Here is a 21,024-nt window from a genome sequence, read left to right as displayed (position 1 = left end):
GAAGTGGCAACGCCTGTAAAAATAATTCTCTATTTTTCTGCAGCAAGCCAGGTCTGTAGCTGTCTAAATATACTTTTAGTGTTTGTGACAGCATATGTACACTGTATACTGGTATATTAGGCAAAGAGATTAAAGGAGAGGAATTAGAATGTACAGGATCCATGAGGAGTGTGGTCTTGTTCTATATGTACATCGCTTGCACTTGTAGATAGATATCAAGTTTAATTCTCAGAGGAATTCAGACATGTTTTGGCATAGTGGGAAATCTTTGCTGAGCAAGACACACTGCTCTGTATCTTAAAATAAATAAACGGATACAGGGATAAATAAATATCGCTTTCCATTTTGCAGGAGAAGCTGCACTTCTGTCATCTTCAAGTAGGTCTTGATGTGAAAGCTCTGAGATTTGATTTGTAGCCAACATCGACTGGAGCTGGGAAGTGGTAAGATATAATCCTCAACAAGCTAAACTAGTCTAACTCTGCACAGCTGAGATATAATGATGTGGGATCACACAGCTCCGCCAGAGCCACTGTGAGTCATACTGTGTCTTTTCAGTGTCAAAGGAAGGCAACCTAACATGTTTTTTTTTTTTTTTTGTTCTTTAAGAAGTCTCTCTACAAACAACTGAAATATTTATTTATATTTTTTCTCTTTAATTAATGTTGCATAGCACATTTTAATGGAGGGCGATAAAATATTTAATCCTGGCATGGATACTTATGAAAGTTAGAGGAAACTTGAGGGAAGCATATTGGCGCTGTATGCATTTATGTGAAACAGTATTTCAGAGTGTACCCCAGTTTATTTGTTTTGAGTGAATGTGTGTGTCATGCACTTGTTGGGTAAGAGTGTGATGCACGCTATCCACAATTTGAAAATGTACCAGCTGAGTGGTGACATTCCAACTGAGCATCTGGGATGTTGGCCAAGAGGGGGCACATTTATTTAGGAAGAGACCCAGGGCTGCTGGCACTGAAAAATTTGTGAACTTTTTTTGTTTGTTTTCACCTGTTCCCATGCCAGGCCACAGTGCTGGTTAATGTCTGATATTTATTATTTGTCTATGGTCATAAACCTCCAGGTTATTTAATGGCATAATAAAGAATTGTCTTCATTATTATAACAAATAGTATAAAAAAGAAAGAGTGTGTGTGTGTGTTTTACCACTTGTTTGTGCTTTTTACTCAGCTCCTGACTAGCAGATAATCAATATGACTTGGTGTTTCACAGGCTCAGGTGGATTTACCTGTGTCAGCAAGATACTGTCAAACAGCAGTTGTGTCTCAGCCTGATCCTTGGTGATATCTGCATTGGCATTCATGCCAAAAATCTCTGGCGAGGGGTTGAGCGGCAGCGACTTGGTGTATTCTATGTAGCTATTGTACTGCAACAGAGATGCAGAAAGCAGAGGGAGAGGAATGAGTGAAGTAAGAGGACAATTTTCAGCGCAACATCAGGAAACATCTCGAGTAATAACACTCATTGAAAAACAAGTCGGCTCCTTAGATTGCTGACATTTATTATAATGACTATGTAAATGTGACTTCATGAATAAAAGATGTGGTTGGAGGGGGGTGCGGCACTGGAGAACAAAATGCCAGATAAAATGGAGCGCGCCATAGATTGCACTTGTGTTAACAAATATATCAACCCTCACTGATGGTGGCTGCCTGCTGTGCCTTGTTACACACATTTTATCTCCTAATGACTTTTTAAAGGTAGCTCAACAACAGTGCTAAGCAACTGTGAGTCCTGTAATAGGCTTAGTTTAAAAACAAGCACATAAAAGTGAGTTTAACTTTTCTTGAGTTTTTAAGGCAATGACACTCCAGGCACCTTCAGTGTAACTGATGGTTCTGAAAGTACTGATGAAAGCAAAAAAGAGCAACTTAACAGTAAACAGCTCCCCCTGGGGATGAATCTGCAACCTGCTACATGTGACTGAGTGATTTGCATCTAACAACAGACTTTTCCATACTATGCGAAATACTGTATTAATTTTCCCTGGTAAATACTTACAGTATCTACAGTCTCTGAAAATTTTGTACGCATTTTTGTACTTACAGCCAAATCTAAGATAGAGTTGAGATCTATTAAAAAAACAAAAATCTTCTTGATAAAATTATTTATAGCCATTTTCTGTTTCTTACATCTCCTTCAGCAGGTGCATAGTAGAGCCCACTGGGATCAAACATGTAATCAGGGTCCTCAATGATCTTTGAGGTGTAGAAGATAGAGAGGATCGTGCGCAGGGTCCTTCTGTCCCAGTCATCTGTCACACGGCCTCCATAGTTACATTCACCAGTCATGTAGCGGAGTGCGTCAAACGGCACTTCCTGCAGGAAACAAGGACTCATGTTAGGATTGCATGTTTTGAGAGGGGGTGAGCATTGAGAAATGCAGGATTTCAGTGTGTGTGTGTACATTCTTAGTTATGTTATGTGTATGTTCTTCTGAAACAGGAAACCTTGCTAAAATTCACTTCTTGACTTTTGAATGGAAACTGACGTAATAGGAGGTAAAAGGGTGGAGCTGTGGCCCCTGTGGCCTTTTCTGCAGGATTTCACTAACAAATTCAGTGAGAGACACTTGGTTACAAGATGAAAATGTCACTCCGTTCAAAAAGACACCCTCAGTAGTTTATTCCTTCCTCCCCTTTTCTCAGCTAAAGCAGTGGAACAGGGAATGGTGGAGGGTTGGAGTGCTATCTGTTTGTGGAAAAATGTCAAGAGGTTTTCTGAATATAGCTGATGAAAGCGGATACTTGAGTGAAGAGACACCCACTTGTAAAAGCCAGAATTTCTATTATGGGCTTAGATGTTGAATATTATATGTAGGAGTGGATGGTGTAGGTGCATCTGTTATCAGGAGTTTTACTCTGTCCCAGAGATATATGAGCAGGTCATGTGAGTGTATGTAAAGTAGGTGTAACAGAATAAAGCTGTGTTTGTGTGCACTAGCCTGTATACTACTGTTCCACCATTGGGGAAACAAAAGACATTAAAAAATCATCCTTGAAGGCAGAGGAATTAATAAAATAACTACCTGGTACTGTTCAAGGAACATGTGTAGCTGCTGTACTGAGATACGCAGGTCGGTCTCATTGAACTCATATGGAATGTTCCAGCCTAAAGGTCCAAACTTCCGCCTCTCCTGGGTCAGGGCGTGGAAGAAACACAGGCCGTACAGTAGTTTCTTGAACACAGCCTGAGAGGTGTATAAACAGAAATGGAAGACCTGGTCTTTGGTAAATAATTACATTAATAGTGGTGGTAGTTTAGTATTTCCACAGTTAAAACAAACACACTTTGAAATGCACAGAGGGGGAGACAACAGACACAAAGGAGCTCAGGACACCCACTGATGTTGGCTTGATGGATATGCACAGCAAGCTGCTCAGACATACACAGAGACATGCACACACACACTGACCGGCTTGCTGCAGCTGCCAAAAAACTCTGGGTCAGAGATGGGGTCCATTAAGAAGGAGCGTGCAATGTTGGAGCGGAGGCCCTTCGGAGCCTCATTGGTCATCTTCACCCCATTCTGAAGCACTGCAACAGGGAAGGTGGGAGACGGGTAGCTCGTCAGCCAGAGCCTGAAATCTGGGTGGGTAGTGTCTGGGTTCAGCTCCTGCTCACAGCCACAAAGACCAAGTAAAAAAAAGTTAGCATATGTATTAGCACTGTTGCCATCTGGTGTATAAAAAGCACAAGTGTGTGTTCTGACCTCACAGACTCTCTCCAGTGTTGACATCCACGATGTGGCCAAGTGGCAGTTCTGAAGAACCACCCACGTGCCCTCTTTAATGCCTGTCTCAATCATACGCATAGCAATGGGACCCTGGCCTTGGCCCAGAGAAAGGGAGGTCAGCTTGTTACCAGTGAAGCCCTATGGGGTAAGAACAGCCGTGCACACACACACACTCACTTATGTAGCTGCTTTTTTAATGGGAAGGAGGCAAAATACTTTTCAGTGCTTTCAAGATGTGTTTGGGAGCCTGGGAAATCTGGAGGATTCAATTTCTCCTTTCATTCTGAGTTTGCACACATGGCGGGCTTCAAAGCTGCTGAATTTCCCAGTTGTCTCTGTACCTTTTCATCTCCAAACTTGAGCAATGCAGCCATGGGGTCTGAGCCAGGGGAGAGGATGAAGATGAGGGGGGCACAGCAGTGGCTATCAACGAAGGCCTTACTCAGGTTGAAGGGTGGCGCTTCGATGAAGGGACGACCCAAACTGTCTGAAACAAATTCCTGCACCATGGGAATAATCTGGGGCAAACACAAATAGAGTGTGTGTATAAACGTAGTCCATTTTCAGGAAATTTGGAAAAAATTAAGTTAAAACGTATGAACTGACCTTGTCTGGTCTCAGACAGCGGATCACCAGCATTTTCTGAAACTGGGTCAGCTTCTCCTGCCACTCATCAGGAAAGAGAGTCTGATGTGGGTTCTGCAGATATGCACAACACAGCCCATACTGAAATCAGACTGTACATGAGAGTAACTTCAGATTTCACACCGGAGAGAAGATCATGTAGTAATTCGATTGCATAAACCTGAATAGTTCCCATGCCAACACTTAAGTGACTGGCCTACAATACACTCAAGTAAACCAGAGGACTTAAAAAGCCACTTAGATAGCCAACTGACATCTTTTAATGCTGTTTCGAGTGAGAAAATTCAGTCATTTTTATTCATCAGGCAGGCCCCTCATTAGGTTACCTTCAGGAAGCATGCAGCTGAATGCCTTTTTGACTTTTCTTGGAGAGGATGAGGGCAGTTCTGCACAGTATCAAGCTGTTGCAAGATTAAGCAATGTAATTAAGCAAAAAGAGGGGTAATCTGTAATGTGAATGGGGAGGAGAGTAACGCTGGGAGATAGATAAATATGTATGAACAAGCAAAGACCGTGGAAAAGGAAAAAAGCAGAAGGAGAAAGAGGTGGGGAAACAGAAAAGCCACTGGGTACTGGGTCAGAGCAATATGTTTGATTAATTTGTAGAACAAGTGTACCAGAGGAAGTGAGCTATGGTAGCTGTAACTTTTGGAATTATTTTCCCCGGGCTGTTTATCGAGAGACTTCTGGCTATGTGTGTTGGCAGGTGCTTTGAGATGGATACACCTATTTAGGATCTCCTGGGGATTCTCTGTGTGTTCAGGGGTGTGTTAGCGTGTGTGAGCCTGAGTGCCGGTGCGCTTGATTGAACAGCTGTTCTTGCATCAAGATTGAATAAATGTGAATTCTACAACTGGAACAAACTAGATTTAATTAGATAGAAGTGTTGTGGCTGATTCTGTTGATTATAAATCAAAGATGGTGTGTGTGTATGTGTGTGTGTGTGTGTGTGTGTGTGTGCGTGTGTGTGTGTGTGTGTGTGTGACAGCACAGAGACAAGCACGAGTGCTGCATACATGTTTATGTGTACCACACGTTGATTAAACAGCTGTTCTTGCAGCTAGACTGCATGGATGTGACTAGAACAGGAACAGGAACAAAAAAGATGTAATTAGATACAACTTCAATTTTAGATTCTTTATCATCCAAAGATAGAGGAGGAGTGTCTGTGTGCATCATCTACACCTGCACACAGGCAAATTACTTTCCTCCAACGTTTTCTTTCCTTCCCTGTCCCATTTGTCTCTGTTTCATTTAAACTAACAAAACAGATTTATTTATAAGACAACATAAAAGAATTAAATATTAATTTAAATAGGATATTTACAGCAAGCACCAAGAATGTAACATTAACAGTCATATAATGTGATTATAGTGTTGTAAACAAAGACCTATTTGGCAGCTATCAGGAATGAAATTGTTTCATATTTGAAGACATGCAAATCGAAGGCAGTTAAAGGAGCAGAACTGCTTGGGGAAATAAAAATGAAGAAAACACGAGAATATGCAGTAATCATGAAATGTGTCCTGTTAATGTAATATATGCATGAGTGTTGTGGGATCCCACTGAGCTACCCTGCTGAGCTATAGAGCGCACAAAGCTGGCCTGTGGTTCATGTGCCAAACCCAATGGAAAACCACTCTGCGTTGTTCCCATGGTTGCCACTGCTTCTAGTGCTTATGATGGGTTAAATGCAAACAATGGATTTCACTATAGGCTACATTGTTCTTTGTATGATAGTATCTCAACACCAACACGTCATTACATGCTGGATTTTAATGTAATCCTAAAGACAAAACAACAACAACAAAAAAGCAATTTTGGAATTTGAACAATATTATAGTTTTGTAAAGTCAGTCATGTTTTCTCCATATTTACCCTGTTTGGTCAGCTATAATCTGGGCATGCTTAGAGAGGTTGGCTGCAAAAAAACCTTACATTTTGAATAATTTGCATTGTAAATCAAAGCAGTGTACAACACCCAAGGTGGCACTGCTGTGAGGTTTGCTCTGTCCTCACAGGCAAACAATTGCTCAAGCTTGTGCCTACTAGTTCTACCTAAGACTGTGTGTATAAGGCCTTAGTGTCCACATACCCCATATGTTGACAAAATATCTGACAAAAACCCTAAATATCTTTACCATTTGCTCGATAGACTTTGGTCCAGTGGCTCCTCCAGAACCCAAATGTTCTGGTGGTTTTAGAGGCAGTACACTGCAGCAAGATGTGTTATTTTGTGGTCTATCATTTTGTTGGTGCCCCAGCAAAAAATGCTAGGCTGCTACACTACTAACCACAAACACATTTTCAGCTGAAAGTCAAACACATTTATAGTTTCTACACCAAGTTACCAGCCATACCATATGAATATCCACTAAATTTGCATTTGGGGTCTCCATCTAGTTCTCTTGGTTTTTTTGATTGGGTATGCCGATTTAAGAAAAATAATCCCAGTTGTCTGCTATCAGGTACTGTATATAACCACACTGATCTTTTTAAAGAAAGGAAGTACAGGAAACAACTAACTTTTGCCAGTTTGTCTTTACCAACACAGAAACATAGACAACAACCACAGACAGAGCCCCAGCCAGTTGGCTTGATGACACTCACTGGGCTGTCGTAGACCTTCTTCCACTCATTCCTGAGGCGAGCCATGTCACGACGCAGACCTTTGAAATGCTTCATCTCATCCAAGCGGCATATCTCATCCCAGGACTTCTTGGGAAGCCAGGTGCAGGGATTCGAGTGGGGGTTGTCCAGGCCCACACCACCCGTCAGAAGGAAGCGCCAATCACCCTCATCTACCTGCGACATTAATTACTGTCATGTAGCTAATGTAGTCTTAACGCATTGGAAGATTAACTAGAATTTGTGATTAAGTGATTTAAATCTTAACCATTTTGGGAGATTATCCTTGGATAAGACATCTATGCAAATTGAAAATACGAGATACAGATACTCTACTCTGATTGTGAACCAGGCTAACCAGCTTGTTTGATCAGCTAGCCACTTATGAACAAAACCATCAAACAACAATACTGAATGTGCTCTCAAACAACAGACATAGTTTTTAAGTGAAGTGCTGTTAATCTGTAAATGTGTGCAGTGTGTGTATATGCCTACCAGCTTCTTGTACATGAGCAGATTGACACTGAGGCAGAAGGAAAAGAGCAGCTTATCCTTCTCAAACAGTGAGCGACACACATTCACATACAACGTGTAGGTAAAGTGGTCTCTCAGGATCTGCAATCTGAGGAAGATACACATGCCAGCATTTTAATAATCTTGTTCAAAACCAAACAGAACTCACAAACTTGTCCACACTGATTCTTGTTTAACAGTTTCACTTTTTTAACAAGCCAAATATGATTTTCTGAGCGGACAGAAAGCTCCGAGCTATTGTTCAATGACCTGCTTAAGTGACTTGTAGGAACAATTATTTGGCTAGTTCATTTGTCAGCTCTGCTTACCTTTGCTCCAAGTCTTCACTCTTGTCTGAGTTATCGATGGAGCTGATGAAGAGGTTAATGAACCAGGTGAGGGAGTACTGGTACATGGGCTCAATGTTAGCCAGCTCAGCAATGGAGAAGAACAAGATGGCTGAATGCACGGCGATGGGTGTGTAGCCCATGCGGGTCTCATCGATCTTCTGCTCCGTCTCCTCAGCCACAGCCTGCTTCTCTGTGATTTCATTGGATAGCACTTTGGAGCAGGAGAGGATCTTGACAGCTGTCTCGTCCTCCAGGATGTTGCCCTCAGAAGACGAGAGCACCTCTAAGATTTTGTCCTCAATCTCCTTCAGTTGTCTGGTGACAAATCCAAGTTTGCACCGTGAGGAAGGAGACATTTTATTTGATTAGTATATACCTGAGTCTGGTGTGTACTGCTGTACCTTTTGTTCTCTGCTCCCTGCAGGATGAGAGCCTGTTTCTCTTCCTCTAGGTCAGGCCTTTCCCGGGCCACCACAATGCCCAGTAGCTGGTCCTGGATGCCCTCTGGGGTGATCATGAAGTTCAGAAGGGTCACCTACACCACAGAAGAAGAAATACACAGACATGCAGTAAACAGACATAAACATGCACATGAGTGTGTGTGTTTGGGCGTGGGGTGCCCCACCCTTACTCTCATTTTTAAGTGAAGTACTTTACAGAGCAGTGTTGATCATCTACAGTGCCTCTCCATGCAACCATATCCAATAACCACTCCAGTCTTGGCAAAGCACAAGTAGGACACAAATACTTTTTTCTTTTCTGTGAAAAGCGTTGCAGCTGGAAGTGAATGAGTGTGTCTTTTAGCATAGCCTTAGTCATTCTGCTCTGCACTTACCCAGAGGTTAAAAGCCTATACTGTATCTGCTATCTACTCGCTGCCCTAATAAACGAGTGCACTTCTCTCAGGGCCTAATTCCATTTCTATTGATGCTGCGGACCCACTCAGCTGGTGGTAAAGACTCAGAGCCCATATAAATCTCCTGTTTGTCCTTTTCACACATACACCCTCCTTCTTTGCTTCCCTCCATCCCTTGAGCTCCTTAAGGGTTGGTTTACTTGATGCTTTCCCTCTTGTATTTGAAAGTATTGCATTTCAAACAGAGCTTAATGGGAATAATGGAAGCCTCACAGAGTACTGTACTGTAAGCAAAAAAATAAAAAAAGACCTAAGCATAAAGAAAATAAGAAGGATTGGGTCAGTTGTGAAAAATGAGTTGAATCTATCTAATAGCTGCCCATAAAGAGTGGGGCCCCTGCAAATAGATGCCTGAAATGTGATCTTCCATAATGCTTTCCAACCCCTTGCCTCTATGTAATGCAATTTCCTTTAATGCTCTTTTTCTTGGATTTTTTTTGGTAGACTGTATTCCAGAGGGGAGGTGGTATCACAGTATCATGATTCACTGTGTTGCTAGGGTAAAAACGTGCTGCTATATGAGTGGAATGATGCAGTAAGTGGGAACCAACAGGGGAACGTAAACCTCATCTATCAGTTGGAAAAAAAAGTTCTGAAGTTCTAAAATAATTATTCAGTGTAACAACTTGCTATTGAGTTGAAATTTTAAAATAAGCAAGACTAGGAGTCTACAGACATGCTAGCAGCTCTGTGAGAGAGAATTTAGGCTTTGAACTAAAATGTTGACATGCACAAAATGACAATGCTAACATGCTAATATTTAGCATATATATTATTTATAATGTCAGCCATCTAAGTTTAGCATGTTTGCTCACTGAGATTTGCCAATTTGCATAATGTAAACCAAACTAGTGGTACAGTATTCAAAGTTTTTAAGTTAGTATGATTCATCCTAAAGGGGTGTAAATGTCTGTAGCTGATTTCATGTCAATCCATCCAATAATAAAGACCCAAAATCAGTGTATCACCAAAGTCATAAGTACACATGTCTGGGAACTACAACTGTCTGTACAGCCAATCCGTTCTAGTCGACGTTGAGATATTTCACTAAATAATTGAAAACTTTGACCTTGGGGTGGTACTAAAAGAAAAGTCAGAGGATCACCAAAGTCAATAGGATTCAAAAAGTTGTCAAATTACAGTCTGGACCAAAGTGGTGGTCTGACCGATTCCAGTGAGAGCATGTATTCGACTACTCCCCTCTAGTTTGGCAGCAGATTTGTTGGAAAAGAGACATCTATCGTTAGGCCCCAGCTCCATCTGCATGGAAGTGGTGGGTAGAGGAGGCATCAAGGATTGCAAAGGGCTCAATACAACAAGACTAACACTCTCTGAAAACAGCTAAGTCCTGTGACTACTGTCAGGAAATGCTCAGATTACACCATCATGACTAAAGGTGTGTGCAGGTTCATGTCTGGGGACCAGGTCTGTTGCCCTTCCCCTCTTGTTGAACGGTAGCAAGCTGACCAGTGAAACTGGTGGCAGGTCATTATACCATTTAGCAAATAGTTTCAAATGTTACCATTTGAATACGGCAAACAGTGCTCCCAGTATAGCGTGAAAGTATTATTATTGCACAGTATGTTCCATGTTAATAACAAAATGTGTTTCTACAATGTAAAGGGAGTGAAAGTGTACTGAAAAAATATAGCCATTCCTGAGGCACTACAGTACCTTGACAGAGGTCTCAGGCAAGTAGTGTGGGTTGCGTAGCTTGGTAGTAATGTAGAAGCGAAAGTTTGAAGCATATTCTATGGTGGAGTCTCCCAGGCGGATACACATGGCACCACCCTGTTTAAAGGTCTGTCTCAGCAGCAGAGGCTCCAGGATAGGGTCCAGCTCCTCACCGACATTCTCCAGCAGCACTGAAATAAAATGTCCAAACTTTAACAATATTTTCTAACAAGGAGAGGCCGACTTTGTTCAGGAATTTACAGGCATTTCATTATACTCACATTTACAAGCAATCTCATATTGAAGCTGTCAAATGCAACCACTGTTTTCTGCTGTTGACCAACTCTACTTCCTCAACAGTTCAGTGATTTTCACAACTTCAAACTGGACAAATTTTGGTAGCCACAATACTAATCAATGCAAATGATTTTTCCCCAGATCACCCACATCTTAGCAACACTGCACTGCTTCTTTTACAATACAGTTTAAAGTCAAATAAAAAATTACTAATTCCTGGCAAGGCCCTATATTCCTGCATGATTACTATTATGCTTCTAGCCCCTTACATCATCAAAGACCATAGAGATCAGTTTGGGTCTTTGTCAGTGGCAGGGTCTTTTGTCAATTTGATCCTATTTTATCTGTGACAGCCCTCCACTGAGCATCAGGTCAGCTAATAATGTCAGCTAATAATGCTTTTAGACAATGGTTTCTATCAGCAAATAATATATAATTAATTAATTAACTTCCCATCATTGTGTATATCTTTCTGCATCTGGAAAACACTTTGTGCATCTTGCCTTAAAAGTTCTCTATAAATTAAACATTGGTTATTAATATTTTTACTGGAGCTGTGGAGGACCTTTTCCAGCAATGAAAGTCATACTACACTGAGAAACTTACATAAGTTCCATGAACTTAGAGGTGCCTTGTTCCCATGACATCATTGCTAATGTGAATGCACATTAAGTATGATAATGCTGTTCTCATGTTAAGATATTAATAATTGACACTATGCCTTGAGGTGTAACTATGTTTTGATACAGGATTCAGTGCTGGTGACAGCTCATAAACTTCTCTCACAAGATAGGGAATAAAATCAGGTCAACCGTCTCCAAATTGCTTTGGATGTCCTTGTACATTACATCAGTATTGCTAACAATTAATCAAATTAAATAGCACCTTGTATCATTTAATAGAACCTAGCCTAGCAGGGAAACATAGGTTTAGCCACGCTAAAATAAAGAATACCAGCACATAATCAGGGTTATAGGCTGCAATACAAACAGCAAAAAACTGTAAAAGTGTGTAAGAGAATTGGCTGTGGAGTGTGGAACTGGAGCCTCCGGGGACTACTTTGCACCCTGCAAGGACAAGCTACTTTCTGAACTGTTAGCCTTGCAGTCTGACAGTAAGCAAAGACCCAACGGCTGGCTGAGTTTGGTCATTATTTAGATGTCTTTTTAATGGCTGTATAGCTGCCTCTGTCTGTTTTCTTTCTTCTTTTTTTTTTAACATACTTTATTGGCCTTTTTGAATACAACAATGTAAAGGGAATGCAACGAAGAGAACAAAAAAGAAATACAGAGACAGACATATTAACAAACAGGCAGTTGCGCAATTTAAAGGCAAATCATTGTGATGGGCTGCAAAGACAGAGAAAGATGCAAGATAACAAAAAAACGTGATTTTTCCATTTGGAGTTACATTCAGGAAGGTGGGGGTTTAAAGCTTAGCTCTAATGTAATACATAAATAGTTTCCAAATTCTGTCCAATTTACCAGAGGAGCCACGAACTGTGAATCTCAACTTCTTCAGTTTGAGATGCTGCAGCGCCTCCCTCAGTCTAGCTCAGAGAACGAGGATTATTCCAGTCGAGAAGAATCCATTTCTGTGCTAACAAAGCCAAAAAATAGCTTTTGTAGGATCTGACTGAATTAGCAATTAGAAAATATCCGACAATGTTTTGAAAATTTAATACAATAGGTGGACAGATTAGGACATTTTCTGAATGAGTGTGATCGAGTGGTAGGTGAAAGTCTACATCTGTCACAGTTAGAATCTACATCTGCGCTGCTCCTTGAATTGAATCAGACCACACCAGTTTGTATGCATCCCGTCAAGGGCTTTTCTCCACTGCTCCATTGTCAAAGCTACCCCCAAATCTCCCTACCATGCAGACCTTAAAATCTCCAGTGATGGGTTTTGTAAATGAGGCAAGAAAACTATATATAAATGACATGACAACCCTTTTCTAAGGCTCAGAGGAAAACAGAGATTCCATGGGCGACTCATCAAGCAAATTAGGAAAGGAAGTTATATTAGCTTTAATATAACTACAAACTTGGTGGGAAAGTGGGAATGTGGTAAATTAAATGTATTCAAAGTAGACAGTATATGGGGGGGGACAGGTCATTCACGTACACAGACACTCACCTCTTTCTGTTTGTAACTCTGATTCGTGTCTTGCTGTTTGCTCTCATACCCTCTAAAAATCCTATAAAATATAATTCTGAGTATATACTAGAAGCACAGAAAATAGTCACATCTCCTTACAGATATCAATATGACCCTGATACTGGGACTTCGTAGGATTGACAGTAGTTTGGCATACTAATTGTGCAATAGGCATAAAGGTTCATTAGAGCATCTCACACAGAAATATAGCTTATAAGAATTCTCCCACTGCAGAACAGAGAACAAAGGAGAAAAACTGCTATTGCACAGCTGTTATTACTGCCTGTGGTGAAGAGAGACCTCAGCAGGCAGTGACAGGAACTGCAACAATGTGGGTGAGGCACATGCGCATACATACCTAGGCAGCAACAGCAGAGGCATCAAACCAGAGACACACTTGAGCTTACCTGGTGTTCCAAACTGGATGCAGTTCTCCAGAGTGCGTACAAAGTCAGCATCACTTAGTTTAATGATATGCAGGCTATTGGCCTTCTCCATGTTTTTCACCCACTTGTTGGCCTGGCCCTGCGGATCAATCATCAGAGGCCACCGCCTGGCGTTACTACACACACACACACACACACACACACACACACACACACACACACACACACAGTAGTGGCTGATCAAATGGTACTGCCTTGTGAGAGTGAGAGAGCACAGTTAGACAGCTCACAGTTGGGTAGCACACCAGGGGCCATAGTATTGTGATTAAAAAGCAATGCTGCTGCTTCATTTACACAAACAAGCAGATGTCTTGTGATATTACTTTTTTCCTGCACCTTAAGGTTAAATCAGACAATGTTACTTGTAGGAAAGGTTAGACAGTTATGTCATAGAGTGATTTGTAACGGGAAATCTAATCTAGATCCTTTAATTAATTATAAGCAAAATTGATCAAGGTACACCAGCTGTCAAAACCAAACAACTGCACACCTTTAAAACACTGGAACCTACAATATGCCTTATGCACAGTGAGCAAAAAGTGGTATAAGAAATACACAGCAGCCAGCAGTTTCAATGACGATATTCATGCTCAGAGGCGTGAAGCGAACAGAGGCCCTTTGGGTTTAAAAAAAAGATCGATTGCATTGCCTCTATTCCAGCAACAATTTGCAGAGGCGCCACGCTTCTAAAATGCTGCATTTGTGAAAAGTGCATTTGAAAGTCAATTTTCAGTCTGTGCTCATGTCATTATGTAATTTTGAGATGCTGTCCAAATCTTACCCAGACTTTTCTACCACAACAATTCAAGTACAGGTTTATTATGCACTTCACTGTACATCTTTATTGTGTAGGAAATATACACGTTGTATCAACACTGGCTGTCGGTAGATGCTCATTATGAAATGATTCGGATCAAGAGCAGCAAAAATGTTGCTTGAGACAGCCATAGTTGGTGCATTGACCTCTTTGCAGTACAACACTGAGTACAAAGGAATTCTGGTGAATGCATCTCTAGAGAGAATGCCACATCAGTGTAAAGGTTGTCTTTAATACTTACGAGATTATGATACCGTTGTCTATGGAGAAGCTGTCTGATGGTAAGCCAGCGATGGTCCACGCACGAATCTTTACTGGATCGCCCAGAGAGTTCATCAGAGACATGTTGGGGGAGCACGGGATCTCTCTGCTCTTACAAAGATTCATCCACTCCTCTGTCTGATCCTGGAGAGGAGTACATTCACTGTTAATGACTTCATTTTCACTTCACTACATGTCAGAATCTGAAAACAGATGAGCACACATGCATGTATGGACAATTCAGCTTCACATATAAATATAGAGATTCTTGTAAATTGACTAAATAACAGTAATAAGGCACATGTAGACAGTCCAACTAAAAGAGAGTGATTTTGAAGGCGTGAATTTAGCAACACACTTGCACAGCCACTCACACACATTCCCATTCACACTCACAATTATGCAGTTGGATGAAAGAAATAACTAATTCACTCTCCTCCTTTCTGTTTTCCAGCATCACAATAGCCCTCTGTGTGACAAAGTATAAAAGATGACCTTTAAACACTGGCAGAGACAGGTGAAGTTTAGCACAAGGAAAAAACCTCAGGTGCGTTTATTTTCCGCCAAACAGCGCTAAAGCATTTGGCTTTTATTGGTCTAAAAACAGTGCTGGGATTTGCTTCACAAATCATTAGCCTCATAATTAATGAAATGTTTAAACCAAATGAAGCAGCAATGTCCCTCTGAACACAAACTTTACATAAACAAAGGTAGAAATACATAAAAAATGCTGGACTGTATACTCATTAAGTGTGTACCAACAGTAAAACCAAAATGCTGTCGCTCAAAAATCTATGTAGGTGCAGGGCTTTGAGTAAGGTAATAATATATTGTTACTATCAGCTTCCAAGTATGCACTTCCCTCAGATTACCTGTCTATAGCTAGAGATGAAAGCTCCCAGGTAGGCCACTATGCCCGCTGAGATAAGGATGTCCCCAGTCAGATTATTGTAGAGCTCTCCGAGATTGAAGGCCATTTCGCTCCAGCGTGTCTTTTCTCCACCCAGGCCTCCAATAAGTTGCTCAGCTCGCTCCAGCTTCTTACTGCACAGATCCACCTGAAGGACATCATCGGAGGAGGGAAGCAAAGATTTACTGCACTGTGGCTGTTTTCCCAAGTCAAGGAACAGAATGAAGGTCATGCTAGCCGTAGCAAGTTTGTGTAATTGAGTAGTCACCGACTTGGGCCAGCTGTTAGGTCTATCAGTGGCCTCAATAGGTTATGAGCCAGTTATCTTTGCCTGGCTGTTTAGTCAGCGGCAGTCTCTTCTTTGTTATCATGTTTATTTCTCAGACTTTCATCTGGAACTGTACTTAATAGTACACTTGTTTTCCACTACAGAGCTAGAAATCCATACATATCCATTAATCCACCTGAAAAGTTGACTTTTCAGTCAGCTATCTACAATCACAAAAGCACTTACACTAACAGATACAAAAAGAACAAACCTGATTCTCCAGGTCAGCTTTTTTGTTTTTGTTAGCATCGAAAGTTTCCTGAAGCTTTGCAAGTTTATCTTGGACTTCTTTGAGGGCTGCCTGCTTTTTCCTGAGGCTCTCCATGGCCACCTTCAGCTCGCCCTCGGCCTGTGCCAGCTTCTCCTTCTTCGGAGCCACCACCTTGGCCACTCTGAAGGACACATGAAGCATTTCACTCAGGAGAATGAAGTAATATATAAACATTTACCAGACAAAGAACTGTGAGGATTAAATGAGTTGGATGTACTAGATACGTATTTGAGCTACAAATGAAATCAACACTGTGATACAGGTGACAACACTGTCAAACACTATATGCCTCAGAATATCTCTTGTGTACTTTGCTAATCAAATTGATGGCTTTTGTTTGATTTATGGCACAGGATGTAATATGATGAGATTTATGCAATGTGCTGTTCTTAGTATGACTATAGTGGTTGACTATGTATGAGAAGTATTATTATGTGGGGACTGAAACACAGTGTTTTCTTATAAACTTAACTGTGAGCAAAAAAAGGAGTTTTGTTACTATGTATTAGGTATATATTACAACCTTTAGCTTCTATAAACGTGGATAACATTTAAGATTGTCAGAACAATAATGTGAACTTTTTCCTTTCAATTATTTGCAACTTGATTTGGCCTGTTATATTAATCACCTGGGTACACTTGCACCCAGACATCGTTACAAAAGCTGTCTCAACCTTAGTGAATCAATTTTCAGAACTGAGAGCACAGATAGAGAAGAACATTACTTACTTGTCATATTTGTCCATGGCACAGACCCACTTACACATGCCTTCAGCTGCAGTGGAAGCGGTTCGAATCTTCTCTGGTACAAAGTCTGGATTGGTAATGTACTTGTTGCGGATGATGGCCATGAAATTTTGTGGGATGTTGTCCTTGTCATACTCATGGAGGCTTTGGAGAAACCTCATGTCTCCCAGAAGCTTTTTGGCTGGGCCCCAAAAGTCCTCAACTTTTTTACCTGAGCCTGAGGGGTCGGGAACACGATCTGGCTTGATGCCTTTGAGAATGCAGATTGCCTCCATCACCAGCTTGACCGCTGTGGGTGGGCTTTTCATGGACTTCACCACTGTGATATCCTGTACAAAAAAAGAGCCACATATATAGGCCTGCCCTCTTCACTATACTATTCCAGTACAAATGACCTTTGAGCCAGATGCAAGGGGACTATCCTATATTAGGAAAGAAAACATATTGCTCCTTTTACCTGAGTAGTGAGAGTATTCAGCGCAGCCAGGGCTGACTCAAGGATAGGCATGGCTTCGGCCAGGTCAGCATCACACTCATCCTTAATGGCCTTGGCAGCCATGGCTTGTTCGTTGGCCACAGCCTCATCCACTTTCACCACCTTCTCTGTCTTAGCCACCTCCACAGATTCGTGCTCAATCACCACCATCATCTCATCTACCTCTTTGCTGGCCACAAGCAGCTGTGGCTGTAGGGCCTCCAGCTCAACTTGCATAGAGGCCACCTGGTCTGCTGCTGACTGTAGCTTTTCAAGGCCCACCTCATATCGCCGTTTCAGCTTCATCACCTCACTATGCAAAGACAGAGAGAGATAAAGAATACATGTCCTTATTTTAAAAATGGATTCTGGATTTTTTGCTTTTCTGTCAGTGTGTCCTGATCAGGTCCTTTTGGGACCTGCTTCCAATTCAAGTCCTTTATAGCTACAGGAAGCTTAATCTAAAACAGTTAAAATCACAATATACATATACAGTACATCGTAAATCTTACGCTCTTTTTGACTTTAGCAGAGCCTTAAAAGTGGAAATGAGTTCCAAGTATGAGGTTGGGGTGACATAGTTGTGGCGCTGCAACTCAGCGGAAAAGCGAATCGATAGCTCTATGGTCGAGGTGTGGAAGCTCTTGCACATGTTGATGCAGCCTTCGCGGGACTCATCTGTCATCTCAATGTCCTCCAGGAAGCGACAGGCCACTGCCTGCAGGGCATCCTCGGGCCAGGTCTGATAAGGAAAGAAATATGCTGATCTGCCACAGTGCTGCCATATACAGAGTGTATTTTAATCTCTGCTATAATTTTATGGTACTGTCAAAGCCAGAATAATGACTTGGCCTTGTCCATCATTGATTACGTTAAGAGTTGACGTATAAAAAACACAAATTTTACATATTTTTGTCTTACATTATTCATATTCACCACGGTGATGATGGACTAACATTCATGCACTATATAGTATATTGTGCTATCCTTTGATTAACTAACTGAGACATCTTTTGGTACGACATGGGAACTCATGCAACATATATACACACACCTGGAACCAGTTAATGGTGCAGCAGTTAATGAGGGCAGGGAAACGTCTCAAACGGTTCCTAAAGGCATCTCCAATGGGACTCATGGCTAAGACCACATGCAGCTGTGTGCGACAGCGCTCTACGAACATGTTGAAAAGGGACAAAGGGCTGCCATCGGTCTGTTTGTCACGGTCACGTTGTCGGTCCAACACTCGCATTCGCTCACAGATTTCCTGCTTCTCATCAACTGCAAACAGGTTAGGCACCTGGAAACAACCAAAAAATAACAAAACGATGCTCAAATAAAACGCTGTTGTACATTTTCTGCCTGTTTTACCATTCTGTCTATTCGCATCTACTGTATTTGTCTAAACATATATTTCTCAACCATTTATCCATCTCTCACTGTAGCCACACAGACATCTTTCTCTCAGTCAGTGCTTACTTATACTAAACCTTTTATACCTTCATTCACTGACCAATCTTTAAATCAGTTTGTACGCTATCTATACCTCAACTCCTACATCAATCCATCCATGTCTCCTCTAGTCCACTTTACCTCACCAGTGTTGAGCAGGTTGCCAATGTCCTCCAGGAATGACTCCATTTTGATTTGAGTGTCTGTGAAGAGGAAAACGCCATGAGCTTCACCCTGCGTCGACTTCCTCATGATAAGTTTCAGGTCATCATGCCATTCAGTGGTTCCGTAGGTCTTGGAGATTTCCACCTGGAACAGCTCTGCCTCTGCCATGTAGGCAGCCAACCGGGTGAGAGACTGACGCCCACTCCCGCCCACTCCCACCAGCAGGGCGTGACCCCTTGGTTGCTTCAGGATGCGGGAAATGCGGCACACATGTTCGATGGCAAAACGAAAGAGCACCAGATTCATGGGTGCTTTGCTGATGTTGTTGAACTCCTCCAGGTGCGACTCCACCACCTGTCGGAGCTGGTCGAGGTTGTGGACCTCACGGTAGTTGCGGTCTTCACCCTTGGGGTCATGAAAGTCGCAGAACATCAGGCTGCGCAAGTCATCCTCAGTGACTTTTCCATCATGGTCCTGGTCCAGATGCTGGAAAAGTTGATGGAAGCTTTCCTTCATGTGACTCAGAAACACCACCTGTAAATGGCTTACGAGCCAGGACCGATCTGTGTCGTGAACCAGCCGATCATAGTAAACCCTCAGGACCTGAGGATCAATAAGACAAAGGAAAAGTGAGTGAGAGGCAGCTAAAGAGAGAGTAAACTACAGAAAAATGGCAACAAAGGAAGTTCCGAAGAAACACCATGTCTAACAGGCAGGGGTTAGATTCACCTCAGCTCTTTGTATTTCCACTTTTTGTATATTCATGATATCTCTATTCTATTTGTATGTTACTTTAGTTACATGGCGGTCAGGTATTTTCCACTGCCTGCTGTTTTGAACATTACCTCATGCACCCAGAGGCGTTTGACGACAGATGGTTCATCTGCAGTCTCTGGCCGCGACAAGCAGATGCCCTGGATGACCCGGGAGACATCTCGCAGATTGAACAAGTAATGGGACTTTGTGGGGGTTGGTAGCAGGTTCTTGGTGGCCTCTTGGTACACTGACATGGTACTGTTAACGATCTGAGAGGTCAGAGCTTCAAATGGCTTGGAAAAAGAAAACCTGTTGATGAAATGGTTGATTTATTGGTCAGATCCCATGCAGATTATTTCGCACAGTTTAGTTGTGAAATTGAATCCGTAATTTGTGGTTGTGTCAATGAAATATTTATAAGATAGATAAATAAAATATATATGATCAAGAATATTTTTTTATCATTAGCATTAATAATGTATTTCCAAAACACCAAAAACTGTGAAAGTGTGAAATTGCTATCTTGTTAAAATGCAAGTGATACTTCTGTTTGCTGGAGTGGTTGGGTAGATTTGAAACCTATCCAACAGATTTGATTGCTTTAGGACTTGTGATCTCTGAGGTAAGCACTGTAGCTGTGCATTAAGAAGGGAGGAAAAAGAGCATATTTAATCCTGTAATTATTGAAACAGAAACTGATGTGCAGAATAATTTATTCCCTTTACTTTTAGCTGCCTCTTTGTTACAATAGTATTATCATTTCAGTTATTAAGTGCATTAATGCATTAAAAGATGACCTAACAACCATAGCTTTTATCAGAAATGACATACAAATCTTTGATTAGTAATAATTTACAGTTCATTGTGTTGCTAAAAGTGTCTGGACACTACCCCGGGGCAAAACTGAAAGATGTAGTTCAGATGCACCAGAGTAGCTAATTGGATTATATGTAGAGGTTTGATTCTGAACATTCGTAAGCATATGCATTCACTCTGTGTCGATTTGGGAAAAAGCACCACACAAATTACACATGCTTTGTAATTACCGTTTGGTGAAATGCCAGTCTATGATCCTGGAGAAGATTGTATACATGGTCTTCTCGTCAAAATCATTAATGGTAATCATGTTGAAATGGCGCAGGTACCGAGGCGTAACAGGGTTCCGCCCTCCACCTTAGAAACAAGCAGGACAAAAAAACAAAACTATTTCTGAGTGTTTCTAGTGCTCTAACACTTTGGGACACAAGTTTACATTGGTAATCCAAAATACTTGGACATCAGTGCAAACAGGCTCCTCTGTTGTTTTCTCTGGTGTGGGTTCAGTGGTTGCCATGGCCATACCGGGCAGCAGCATAGAAAAGCTAAACAACAGTCAGCACAGGCATCAGGAGCAAACACTGCAATCGTGTGGGCACCTGAGTGTGTCACCCACCCTCCTCCTTTTGCAGCTGTCGCT

General features: G+C 41.6%; 1 protein-coding gene across 1 annotated transcript in view; it reads right to left on the bottom strand.

The window, feature by feature from the left end:
- Nucleotides 1-21,024, bottom strand: part of dnah7 (dynein, axonemal, heavy chain 7) — a 71,861-nt gene that overhangs the window by 10,634 nt on the left and 40,203 nt on the right. The window contains exons 39-61 of the mRNA XM_041950039.1: nucleotides 20,615-20,741; nucleotides 19,658-19,877; nucleotides 18,789-19,415; nucleotides 18,250-18,495; nucleotides 17,708-17,937; nucleotides 17,178-17,508; nucleotides 16,703-17,049; nucleotides 15,914-16,094; nucleotides 15,337-15,522; nucleotides 14,445-14,608; nucleotides 13,348-13,502; nucleotides 10,484-10,674; nucleotides 8,295-8,428; nucleotides 7,873-8,208; nucleotides 7,526-7,652; nucleotides 7,013-7,207; nucleotides 4,363-4,455; nucleotides 4,098-4,274; nucleotides 3,733-3,894; nucleotides 3,436-3,636; nucleotides 3,049-3,210; nucleotides 2,154-2,339; nucleotides 1,250-1,387 (exon numbers count right to left, since the gene is read on the bottom strand). Coding sequence (XP_041805973.1) covers nucleotides 1,250-1,387; nucleotides 2,154-2,339; nucleotides 3,049-3,210; nucleotides 3,436-3,636; nucleotides 3,733-3,894; nucleotides 4,098-4,274; nucleotides 4,363-4,455; nucleotides 7,013-7,207; nucleotides 7,526-7,652; nucleotides 7,873-8,208; nucleotides 8,295-8,428; nucleotides 10,484-10,674; nucleotides 13,348-13,502; nucleotides 14,445-14,608; nucleotides 15,337-15,522; nucleotides 15,914-16,094; nucleotides 16,703-17,049; nucleotides 17,178-17,508; nucleotides 17,708-17,937; nucleotides 18,250-18,495; nucleotides 18,789-19,415; nucleotides 19,658-19,877; nucleotides 20,615-20,741 — 4,916 coding nt within the window. The remainder of the gene's footprint in view (nucleotides 1-1,249; nucleotides 1,388-2,153; nucleotides 2,340-3,048; nucleotides 3,211-3,435; nucleotides 3,637-3,732; nucleotides 3,895-4,097; nucleotides 4,275-4,362; nucleotides 4,456-7,012; nucleotides 7,208-7,525; nucleotides 7,653-7,872; nucleotides 8,209-8,294; nucleotides 8,429-10,483; nucleotides 10,675-13,347; nucleotides 13,503-14,444; nucleotides 14,609-15,336; nucleotides 15,523-15,913; nucleotides 16,095-16,702; nucleotides 17,050-17,177; nucleotides 17,509-17,707; nucleotides 17,938-18,249; nucleotides 18,496-18,788; nucleotides 19,416-19,657; nucleotides 19,878-20,614; nucleotides 20,742-21,024) is intronic.

Source organism: Chelmon rostratus, chromosome 13, assembly GCF_017976325.1.
Source record: "Chelmon rostratus isolate fCheRos1 chromosome 13, fCheRos1.pri, whole genome shotgun sequence".
In the NCBI taxonomy this organism is placed as follows: domain Eukaryota; kingdom Metazoa; phylum Chordata; class Actinopteri; order Chaetodontiformes; family Chaetodontidae; genus Chelmon; species Chelmon rostratus.
Note: the sequence above shows the minus strand (reverse complement) of the source record. Positions and strands in the feature narration are given on the sequence as shown.